This window comes from Puma concolor, chromosome E4 (assembly GCF_028749965.1).
Source record: "Puma concolor isolate L17-30 chromosome E4, mPumCon1.1.hap2, whole genome shotgun sequence".
Classification (NCBI taxonomy): Eukaryota; Metazoa; Chordata; class Mammalia; order Carnivora; family Felidae; genus Puma; species Puma concolor.
This window is the reverse complement of record NC_141683.1, coordinates 32566530-32579419: the sequence shown is the minus strand read 5'-3', so window position 1 is coordinate 32579419 and position 12890 is coordinate 32566530. Positions and strand designations below refer to the sequence as shown.

The 12890-nt window shown below is 35.9% G+C and overlaps 1 protein-coding gene across 2 annotated transcripts in view; it reads left to right on the top strand.

Annotated features, from left to right (window-relative positions):
* The window catches only part of NEK7 (NIMA related kinase 7), a 163328-nt gene extending 153883 nt beyond the window's left edge, over positions 1–9445 (top strand). For both annotated transcript variants that reach the window (XM_086693492.1, XM_086693493.1), the window contains exon 10: positions 6394–9445. In XM_086693492.1, the coding sequence (XP_086549618.1) occupies positions 6394–6504 (111 nt within the window). In that variant the 3' untranslated portion in view covers positions 6505–9445. The remainder of the gene's footprint in view (positions 1–6393) is intronic.
* Positions 9446–12890: the final 3445 nt, after the last annotated feature.

Sequence of the window (12890 nt, the reverse complement as noted above, 5' to 3'; positions counted from 1 at the left end):
CACAGTGCAAAATTATGCTCAGTATAGGTTAATACCTCTCACTAAGGCTATCTCCTTCATCTTCATAATCCTGATATGGGTAGAGTCATAAAAATTATTTTATATATATGTATTTTATATATATATAGATTTATATATATATAAATATATATATATATATATATATATATATATATAATTCAGTTATCTAGGTATAGATACAGAATTAAGCCCCAAATTCAGAAATTCACAGTTCTACCCAAATCTCAATATGTCGGTATCTCAGAAGTAATACCTTCAAAATTTACTGTCCCTGTTGCCCCCTCGAAGCCACTCTTCCTTCTCTGTTCCCTACTTCTGTTAGTGAAGACACTGTCCTTTCACATACCCTGGTGAGAACTTCTGATGAACAATATTTCTTGCCTGAAATCTTAGAGAAACTTGATTGAACATTCTGCTGGCATTGCTCTCTTTTTGTTCTTTGACTATTCCAAGAAAATACAAACCGAAGCACAGCTTTATTGATCTCTCCCTCCTGGCTTAAGTACTGACTTCCTGTTGCCTATATCAATAGATTCTAAACTCCTTAAGCCTTTCCTTTTTTTAGCCTCCGTTTATCATTTCATCCCTGTTGCTTGCTCCCCAATCATTCAGAAGTACTTGCTATTGCTTTCATATACCTTACACTTTCTTTAGCTCAGCACCTTTGTTTATTCTGTTCCCTCTGCTTAGACTCTTCCCTGCCCTTTTGTATATCAAAATTACATTCACGCTTCACACCTTAGCTCAGTTGCCATGACCACAAAACCTTTTCATTTTCCTTCACTCAGAAGTTCCCCATTCATTCTGTCATTTACATGTCAGCACTTACTGTTCATCTAATATCCATTCTCCAGGCCTTTTCAGTTTAATAGGAGGGCACAGATACTAAATGAAGTACAATAAAGGGTTGTAAAGGCTTTAATAAAAGCACATGAGCACCTGAAACTAATGTAATGTTAATGTCAACTGTACCTCAAAAAAAATATGTGGAGGGTATGATGGAGGACAAAGAGAATATTAAGTTCTGCGTGCCAATAAGTGTGTTTAGGGAAGGCTTCAGAGAATGAGTAGGTGGTAGGCAAGCAAGTAGGGGGATTTTGAGGGAGGCTTTATAATAAGCAGCAAAGCAACATACAGAGATTCAGGGCATAAAACAGTTTGATGAACACAGAACTGTGAGTGCTTTGTTATGGTTAGAGTGTAGTGTGGGGCTGGAGGGAGGAGGGGTTTGGGGCTAAATATAAAGCTGGAAAGGTAGGCAAGAGCCAAATGTTAGTAGCCTGTAATATACCTTGCTAACGGTTAGACTTTCCAAAGGGCAATGGGAGCCATCGAAATGCTTAACGTTGGAGTGTGGCCAGCTTGGTGTCTGGGCAGTGCTAAGGAGATTGGAAGAAACTGGAGGTAAAGCTGTCGGTTGGAAGATTATTGCTTGAGTGTAAGCAGTGGGGTCTGCGGCAAGAAAAAATAGGAAACAATAGGACTTTGTTGATGATTCTTAGGCAAGGGGGAGGAAGTGTGGTGAAGTGTCTTGTAGGAATTTCAGATTTCTGGCTTGAGAAATTGGAGGCATTGCCAAGATAGAACTGGTTTGGGGAGAAAATAAAATCTCAGTTCTGAGCATGTTTAATATGATTAACACATGATTAATATGCTCAGTTCTGAGCATGTTTAATATGATTAACATATTAATATAATTAATATGATTAGCATATACGATTTAGTATATGTAGATAGATTTAGTATTTGTAGATAGATACGCTCAGAAGCCAGCTTGGAAATACGTTAACAGAGCCTGTAAAGAGGTCTGGTCTGAGGATAGGTATGTTTGTGTGCTCCTTAGCATATTGTGATGGTTATTGAAGCCATGGGAGTAAATGAAGGTGTGTAGGTTAAGATGGTGGAGGGAGTAGGGAAAAGAGATAAGGGAAGAACTGACCCTTGGGACACACTGAGAATAGAGGGATTGCCAGAGGAAGATAAACCTACAAAGGAAGGAAAAGTCAGAGGAGAACCAGTATGGTGCATGGGGCCAGAGGAGGACACAACACCCAGCAAGGCTGCGATCAGCAGCAGCAGACAGGGAGAAAGGTCGTAAGAGGCAGACAGAAAAGAGTTTGTTAGGTTTAGCAAACTGTTGACCTTCCCCAGAGCGATTTCAGTGAAGTACTGTTAGGGGGTGGAGGAGATGAAAAAGTGATTGTAGTTGGCTTTAAATAAGTAGATTAAGAAAGCTGATATAGTAAGATAGTGTTTTTTTTCCCCACCCCCAAGAAATTTAGCTGTAGAGCAAATACATTAGATCAGGCAGTGGTTAGGAAGAGAAACTTGACTATACTTATAGACTATGATGAAGGAATCGGCACATGAGGAGAGGTTAAAAATATAGAAGAATAACAGTCATTAAATACTCATTCATAGCCAACTATATTCCAGATACTGATGTCTAATGGTGCAGATCCTAGAAGAGATTGAGTGGTAGGGTTGAGAATAGTAGAAAAAAGAATTCTTCTGAGACTAGAACAGAGATATGGATCAGATGTATATATGTTTGATAGGTTGAGATAAGATACTGAGGAAAACTTAAGCCTAACAGTGTTTTTTCTTTATGAGGTAGGAGGCAAGGTCATGGGTGAGAAGGAATTGAGGGCTGTGCCTACAGATTAGTGAAGATTGAGATTAGCCACTGGAGGAAATGGAGTTTATGAGTCGAAACATTTGGATTGTAGAACAGCTTGTAAGGTCCAGCTGCAGCTAGGACCATGAATCTGGTGACTCCAGACTGTATGGCGTCTGTGATTTTTCTCCAGCAGTCTTTCACGTCCTGGGAGAGAAGCGAAGATAACAATTGCCAGGGTTGGTAGAGCAAAAAGACAAAGGATTACTTATTAATGGTGTTGCCAAGTAAGTGGTTAAAGGATTGTGCTATGAGGTCTGGCCTGGAAATGAGTGACGTAAGTCCAGAAGCAGAAGGTTAACTAGGAGGAAAGATACTGGACATGGTCTCAATCAAATCAAAGCACATTCATAGTAGGGGACAGATGTGAGAGGTCTGGGAGGATAGGAGCTTATACCCACATTTCTGTGTGACATGGGACATTGTAAGGCATAGGCTATGTCCCTGGGAGGCAGAGACTAAAATGGAATGAAAATGAAGAGTAATGCCAGGTAATCAAGAAGAGACAGAGAGACAGAGAGAGAGAGAGAGAGACTGTGTGTGTTTAATGTTTATTTATTTTTGAGAGAGACAGAGTGCAAGTGGGGGAGGGGCAGAGAGAGGGAGACACAGAATCTGAAGCAGGCTCTAGGCTCTGAGCTGTCAGTACAGAGCCCAATGTGGGGCTCTAACTCACGAGCCATGACATCATGACCTAAGCTGAAGTTGGACGCTTAACTGACTGAGCCATCTAGGTGCCACAAGAAGTGTGTTTTGAATAGAGGGCCCAAATGGACATGACAGTGACCAAAGATGCCATTGTAGTACTTGGGATGAAGAATACTGTCCTCTGGATGTCCTCAATGAGTCAGGTTGGAACAACTCCTTAAATAGATGGAAAGAAAAAGAGGAAAGTGATGATTGTTTTTTCTGTGTGGCTATTTACAGTCTTTTTGCCTCTAACTGTCTCACATATATCTCTTGAGATACCTATCCCTTTATAGTTTATAAGAGAAGTATTTATATGATTTCCTCAGTCTTACGTTTATTTCTTTGTCATTCTTTCTTTCCGCACTAGATTGATTGTAAGCCGTCCCCAGCAGGTACCACGTATATTTCATTTATTGCTTTATCCTTACTACCTAATAAACTGTCTGGCACATAATAAATGCTCAATAAGATTTTATTGAATGAATGAATGAATGAATGAATGAATGAATGAAGGGAGAGGCAGAAAGGAAAGAAGAGTCAGATTGTCAGGAAGAAAAATGAGTCATTTTCTCATTTCCCATCCTGGACAATAAGCCTTCCTTTCTGGACTGGTTCTTTACCTGATTAACCATGAGTGTCCTCCAATGCCAGCATTGTCTGTCTCTTGCAAAGTAGGGCCTCTGGAGACATTGGGGTGGCCGACGAGTGAGAATCACTACTAAAGCATATTTTCATGTTATAGGATCTTCTTTTCATATTTTATTAATTTATGATATAATAAAGTTTAGGAAAAAATTTGAGGTATGCATATTTTATATCTGATTTTATGCTATGTGACTTGCTAGACATTTCTCTGGAAAAGATAAATCTTTATGACAAAATGAACTACATTTCAGATGGAGATTGAACCACATAAGAAAGAGAAAAAGCAAACATTGTATTGCTTTCAATCTGTCTACTGCAGAGTTTCTGATTCTCCTGTCCTTATAAAGGCTATCCTTAAGTGGGGAGGGGAGATTAAAAAGCAATTGCTTAGCTGCTAACCCCACTACCTCTCCATTTACCTTATACTTTACTTCTCTCCTCCTTTATTATTCCTGATTCTCATCTTTCTACTTTGGAGAGCCAGAGAATCACTGTCCTCTTCAGCTAAACTTACATCCATCTATCTTTAATCTTGGCACCTTCTCCTCTGGACAGGAGAACGTGACCATTTGCTACAGTAGGTTGGAAATGTCACCCAATTCTGAAGTATTAAGCTGAAAATATAAGGCTTCTGGACTGGTTTGAAGGATGTGCCAGTTTTATTCCGTCAAAAATTGCTATTACATCTACTTGCATTTTGGTTCAATAGAATGAATTTTTGTATCACAATTATATTTTTTTGTTGTCATCTTTTCTGCTTTTTTTTTTTTTTTGGTCATTTTTATCTCTAAACAAAATATCTGACAACTAGGTGACCTGTTAGAACACATTATCTTTTAAATATAAGTATCCTTATAAATGCTTTTCCTACTGTTTTCTGTATTGTGTATAATGGGATGTATTTGTTTTTATTTTAATGGGTAAAATGCCAACCTCATTCTGATTTAAATTTCTCTTAGATCACCATAATAAAATGCCTTGCTATTGCTGTACCCCTTACGGATTTTGAATTCTATTGTCTGCTGCACTGCAAGGAATATAAATTTAAATCCTCAGACCCTCTCTCAGTGGGTGTAACATTACCATTACCATTTACTACATGGTAATAACTGGCCAGAAAGAATTAATGCAAGTTTTCAAAATACCTAAATTATTTCTCAAGACATACTTACAAAGCAAATGAATCTGGCCCTTCCTCTTGATTTGGCTTATCATCTGTGAAAGACCTTATACAGTGTTATGAAGACACATAGTCTCATAAACTGATGGCAGTTGGAATTGAGAAAGAAATCCCATATTCTTCTACTCAGCGGCTCTAGGACCAGATGGGAGGAGGATATACATTTTTTAAATTTATTGAATGTGCATATTTTCTGTAATGTAAATAAGTAATGTAAATAAGTAAACTTCAGCTCTCTTATCTATAAAGTGAAGATGAAGTTAGCTGTAAGTTCTATAGCTATGAAGTTAGCTATAAAGCTAACCCTGCTTCATGGCGATGAGGATTAGAATACTATTCATAATTCACCTTGCTTGTAATTTATTACTCTTAGTTCAGAAGAGTGTTTTTCTTTAATATGAAACTAATAAAAACATTTTATATTTCTATAAAAGAGTGTGTGATAAATGCATATGATAGCTGATCTACTCTGTGCCTCATAAAAATTTAGATCTATAGATATATACTATATAATTACGAAAATATAAACTTACAGTTGCAGCTAAGGTAGTATATCCTAGATCAAATAAACGTGTATATGTCTTCAGTTAATTTGGAGCCTTAGAGTTAAAAACCTGTTATCCTTCATGACTACGATCTTCTAATTAAGCTTCTTTGAAAAATAATAAAATTATTTTAAAGTCTATGATTGTAGACAATACATTTTGCTTGACATTAATACCAATGACTGTACATACTTCTCAGAGTTTTCAACTAGTTGTAAAATCATTGACAGCAGTCATACATATTATTTTTTTTTAATTTTTAATTTCCATGCCAGTATAGTTAACATACAGTAATATATTAGTTTAGGGCGTACAGTACAGTGATTCGACACTTCTCTACCTTACTCAGTGCTCATCATAAGTGTACTCTTTGATCTCCACACCTATTTCCCCCATCCTCCCACATACCTCCCCTCTGGTAACCATCAGTTTGTTCTGTATAGTTAAGAGTCCGTTTCTTGTTTTGTCTGTCTCTTTTTGTTTTCCTTTGCTCATTTGTTTTGTTTTTTTAAATTCCACATACGAATGTTCAGTCAGAAAATGTACTTTCCTTATCAATCTGTATCTAGTCAGAATATTTTTAATAACTTATGCCAATGGTTTTCTAAAGCATCTTGTATTTTCTTTCTCTGTAGCTACGACAGTTAGTGAATATGTGCATCAACCCAGATCCGGAGAAGCGACCAGACATCGTCTACGTATATGGCGTAGCAAAGAGGATGCATGAGTACACCGCAAGCAGCTGAATACATGAAGATCATGAAGAACATCGCCCAAATAATTTAAAGTATTTTTGTGCAAACCATACCTCCCCGTTTTTGTCTGGGTGTTAAGATTAATATTTCAGAGCTAATGTGCTTTGAATCCTTAACCAGTTTTCATATAAGCTTCATTTTGTACCCGTTTAAGTCACCTTCTTGCAAACCCCACATGACTTTGGAGAGTCGAATTGCATGTTAGGAGAGTAAAGGAAATTTAATGAGTTTTAATGACTAAGGGTCTTTAGAAATATTTAGAGGGTTTTTGCGGATAAATTGTGTTCAGATAGATCCACAGTGCCAAATTTTGAAGGTGAGGCTTGGCACTCATCGAGATAGACTTGTAACCTGAGGAAAAGTATCTGAACACGTGACTCGTTTGCTTTTTGTGTCATTTATGAACATCTGAGATTAACACAATTGTGAACTTTTGTGATTATTTTACTTTTAAAAGTTTGAAGTATGTGTTTTAGTTCTTCGTGTTGTAGTTTTCAAATACCATTCTTAAGATAAATGTAGACATAAACTGAGAAACACTTCAAATTCTTAGCTTGTAATAACTTTCAAAATGCAACTATTAAATGTGAAAAAAATTGGGGGACAAAATGTGAGTCAGACACTGAAGAGTTCTTTGCTTTATTTTGTTTTCTTTTAATATCTTTGATATTCTCTTTGCATTAAAGTGGTATAAATGAATCCATTTAAAAAGTGGTTAAGGATTTGTTTGGCTGGTGTGATAGTAATTTTGAAGGTTGCACATTGCCCGAGGCTTTTTTTGTGTTTTTATTATTGTTTGTACATTTGAAAAATCTTCTTTGAATAATCTTGCAGTACTATATTTCAAGTTCTTTATAAATTTAAGTTCTCTCTTCATAATTGTACACTATAGGTGTAAGCATATGTTTTTATTCAGAGATTTTATTGAAGTTCGGATTGGTCCCCTTCAGAAATTTTTTGTGTATTCTTCAAGTTACTTATTTATATTGTATGTGCATTTTATCCATTATGTGTCAGGTTTTCTGAGAACATAATACCCTTTTAAAAAAATATTTGGTATACCATCACTTTTCCTGGATTGAAAACATTATTTTTTTTTTTAACTTTTTAAGATTTGGGCCACCCTGTATGTGTGTAATTTTGTCTTGTTAGAGAAGAAGAAAGGATGTATGTTGTACTGTACCTGTGAATGTTGGCACCGTTCTGATTCATTCGACAAGGTTGTAATTTTAGAATATGTTTAAAGCAATGAAAACTGGCCATTACCACAGCCAGAATTTTTATGATAGTAACATTTCTGTTAAGAAGCTTTTAAGCAAAGTACTGTATTCATGCACGAAGATGACAGAGATGGTAACGCTTCATTTAGTTTAAGGAAAGGGGCAGAGCTTAGTAAATGCTGTTGTGGAGATCTGTTTTCCCTGAATGCCTTCGTGCTAGTGGTGACCAGTTCTTCACAGAATTGTGAAAGCCCAGAGGCCAAGTGGCAGTCACTGTCCAAGGACCCCATGCCACCTTCTAACCCTGGGATGGATACTCCTGCCAACGTGAAAACCTCATGTCCGGAGAACACCTACTTTTAGCCGATGCAACCGCTGGTTTTGTTTGCTCATATAACTAGTTTTTGTACAATCATTTGAATACTTTCCGGTCATTTGTAAACGTTAAAAGTGGTTTATAAAGGGCAAAAGCATAAACTTTTTTTTCTCCCCAGAATCTAATCAGTTCTGGTTCCTGAAGGATAATTTTACCTTGGGAGAGACAAAGGACACACGGGTGGTCCTTTCAATGAGGGCTGGAGACATTGTTTTTCCCAGATTCCAGCTACTTATAACTTCTACACTGAGCATCCACAGATCTGTCTCCAGAGGTATGAGTAGAATTATTTTTGTTGACCATTAGTGTCCTATTCATTTTCTTGTAATATAATTGATTGAGAGAAATTTTTTCTGTAATTGGAACACTCTCCTTTTTCTTGCATTCTTTAAAAATACATGAATCTAAAATTCATTAGCTTAACCCCTCATAGTGACTTTTAAGGAAAGACTTAAGCTTTTCTTTTCAGTGAATCTCTCTGCTAGAAGGAAGTAGCTGCGAAGAATTTAATAATCAGGGAAGTCCATTATTATTTTTTACATGTGGAAACTTTTTGTTTTGGGTATTGTATCTTTTTTTTTTTTTTTTTTTCATCTAAGTGTTGATACTTTTTCCTGAAGAAACCACTGTGTAAAAAACAAATTTTAATTTTGAATGAGATCATTTCAAAGAATTATGAAGATGATTAGAAGTTTTAATTTTTATAATCACCTATAAAATATCCTCTTTATATTTCTGTTTATAGGTAAATTTTGTACTGATTAAGTAAAACAGTTGAATTGGGAAGGAGTAAAATGAAAGGTACATCTGATTCTAAACCTTATTTAGACATTGGTACCAGTTTCCCAGAGGAAAATGTGGGGTAACTTTGTTTTGTATGCTGAGGTTTAGGAATGGTGGAAGAAGGATATCCCCATATAAATAAAGTGCTCAGCAATGTGCAGTGATTGTAAATTTAATAAGATATTACAGCCATTTCATGAATGCTTCACCATTCTACGTAGTACCTATTACAAAACACCTTTTTTTGTATCAATATACTTCAGGTGTTGCTGTTAACATTTACATGACATGATATTTATTTTAACCAAAATGTTATTCATATTAAATGTTTTTTTCTTTAAAATGAATGTATTATGTTCATAACCCACAAAAGCATAATTATCCTATGTCTCATATTTCAATAGTACTGTAATATGGACTCCTTTTGTGAAATACTTTTATTTTGTTATGCTTCAAATACACATACTAAAAAAGATTCTGTTGTTAGCTTTGAAAATTGTATAATATCCTAAAATAAATAAAAATACAAAATTAAAAAATGAGTACAATAAAATTTTTATGTATCTGTGATGTTTTCCCCCTAAAACCTACTATTGTTTACGTCGCTTAACACTTAACCTACAGAAAAAACAGTTCTTAATCATTTCTAAGACTTTATCCTTTGGGGAGAAGCCTAACAATTAAAACAGTCGAGGGTAATAATGAAGTTCTTATAAGAGTGGATTAAAGTGAGGCACACCTTCACATGTTCCTACTCTCTGTGGTACATCATTTTCTGTCTTTGAATAGGAAAGGTGTTCTAAAATTATAAAACTACGAGCCCAAAATTTAGGCCACAGTTTCCATTCCTGTCACTGTAATAAGCTGCTAACAATATTAGAGATAATTTGAACATTCTTTTCACATAAAAAGTAAAGATTACTTTCTACACCTGGAAACGTTGAGGCCAGATCTTTACGGGGTAAAATCCGCAGGCGGACGGTGCAGTGATGGGTTACCTTTCACATCAGGATCACATTCAAAATAGTCTGTGGCAAAGAACAGCTAACTTTGTAATCTGCAATTTGTATTACAGAACCTTTTGTCTCATTAAGTGTGTGTGTGCATGTGCACACACACGTAATTGTATAGTAATAGATTTTAGCCACAAGAAAATGTTTGACTAGTTACAAATTTTATTTCAAAAGGGTGTTTGGTAATTAGAAAAGTCAGTACTGGGCATATATGTTTAATGTGTTATTAATTGGTGCAGCTATATTTACCACCAAATTGGTGCAAAAGGATGACATCTGCAATGAAACCCTTATCAAAAAACTTCCATGGAGTTGTTCCGTTATCTATTTTTACTTACATGTGAGTCTCTAGTACAATTAATGATGAACTAAAACAGACTCGTCAGATTAATTATCCGAGAAAGACGTGAAAGTTGGTGATGTGTGTTTTATCTTTTGACTGAGAGAGGTTTATTTGAAGGAGTTTCTGGTCTTCTTGCTTGTTCACTTGGGTCTCTAAATCTAATTTTTAAAATAAAGTAAAAGGAAATTTTAAAAGTAGGCTTTGTGACCAGGGGTTTTTAAGTAAATTATTTTCACCGTGAGTGGTAGAATGCAGAACGATCATCTTTTCCACTCCTTTCTAGAAACGTAATCCTATAAATAAATTATTTAATTTCTCCAGTCCTTACTTTTTCAAGTGTAAGGTAGGAGTATAAATTCTTAACTCTACAAGAGGATTAAATTAGAATACCTTTTATAAAGAACCAAATGTGATGCCTGGTACCAAGCAGGTGCTTGCTCAACATAGCTATTATAGCGTAGTGTTGCAGTCAGTGTAGAATAGAATACACGTACTTCTTTGGCTATAGCTTCATCTATTTTTGCTTTGTTCTATCCGTTCTAGTCCCACTGCACTGGTTTCTTAAAGGCCCCAAGCTCTTTCTCGCCTTTGGACCAGTACAACTCAAATAGCTCTTCCCTTTTGGTTATGTATATATTAAAAAAAAAAAAAAAATCCTACCAATCTTTCATGGCTGACATTAAATACACTTTTTCAAGAGCCACCCAGACTGCATCCTGTACTTTTCCTTCTGGTGCCTACCTCAACTGTAGCCAAATGATTACTTATGTGATTCTTTGTTTACTTTCAGTCTCCCTGCTAGACCATAAACACTAGATGCACAAGTAGTTCCTGTGTTGTTCAGTGTGATGTATAACACTTAACACAATGCCCTGTTGGTAGTCACTCAACTTATTTTTGTTGAATTAATAAATGAAGATTGTCACGTTGTAAGTGGAGCTGAGCACTTCAGGGGACTGTGCATAGATGCAAAAACAACCAAAATCAGGAGAGGCACAGGCAAGTAAGGGGGTAAGAAAAGCAAAAACAAGCAACTCTAGAAGAAAAATTTTAAGTTCTAAGTTGCCATAAATTACCAAGAAGTTGAAGATAATAAGGACTGAGATGAGGCTCTTGGACTTAATGAGGAAGTTATGGTAATATCCCATGTTCAATAGGAGACTGGAGTGCAAAACAAATTTGGGTAAAAATAAAAATGATGATGATACATGAAGGAAAACTAGATGGTAGCCAGAAGTAGTCCTAGCATAATTTTTAAGATAAAGTGAACTTAAAATGGTTTGAAGGTTAAGAGAAGTAGCACATGGAGAAGAAACAAGATATTGGAGGGAGGTACAGAAGGTGGTAAGAGAGAAGGAGGAGGTCCCCGGAAAGGATTTATCCACTAAAAGTCCACAAATGTTTATCGCGTGTCCTCCTATATGAGGCCCTATATAGAGTCTGGAGCAAAAGGTCTCTTGTGTTCCTAGATTTAAAACCTAGTCAGAAAGAAAGGCATCTACAGAAATAGAAATATATAAATGCAAATTGTTATGAGTCCTATGGAGGAAAAGAGACACTGAGGACGTGACATTGATGTAAAATGACATAAATGATGAAAAGGAGCCAGCCAAAGAACAGACAAGGGGAGGGTCCTGCTGGCGGAGGAGGAATGCTGTGGCAGATAGCCAGGCTATCTGAGAACCTGCCTGGGGGAGGGAGGGGGTTGGGATGGAGTAATGCAGCAAGGTGGATTTAGAAATGTATATTTTCTCTATATTTGTGATAATCAGTGATATAAAGATAATGCAATAGTAGCATAATCAGTAATATAAAAAAATCATGATAGTCAAGAATTACCAAATACCTCAAGATAGTTGTGCAAGAAATGTACAGAGCCTATGTGAAGGAAATTACAAAATCTGGTTGCAAAAGCAAAATCTGGAAGAACACAAAGCAAAATCTGAATGGATAGAAAAAGAGGCTGTGTTCCAGATGGGAAGACCCATGTAATATTAATTATATAGTGTTGATTGGAATCTCATCTTTTTTTTTTTTTTTTAGAACCAGATAAAATGATGTCAAAGTTCACATGGAAAAATGAATATATAAAAATAGCTGAGAACATTTTAAAAAATAGAGTGCTCTTGTCTTACCAAGTAGTAAAACTTACCATAAATGTACTTCAATTAAACAGTGTGATATTGGCAGAGGATCAAGGGAATCGAATGGTGGGACAAAATAAGAAGGTCAAATACACAAAGAAGTATTATGGAAACTTAATATGTGAAAGAGGATGACTTCTATCTGCCGGAAAGTATGTTTTATTAAATGAAAGTTACTAGAACTATCCACTGGGTGAAAACAAAGATTCTAATTCACACTATAGAGAAGGGTAAACACCAAAAGAATTGATGATCTGAATAAAGAAGGAAACAGAAGGAGGGAGGAAGGAAGGAAAGAAAAGGAGAAATTTAGGAGAATGCATAACCTTGGGGTGACCCATATAATCTAGACAAGAAACTAAAAATAAAGGAAAAAATAGGCATATTGGACCACTTAAATAATTGGCAATGGATACCATATGTTAGCATACACCATAAACCAAATACAAATGAAAACCTGGGAATCATATACAGGTAAATACCCTCAACTTCATAAGC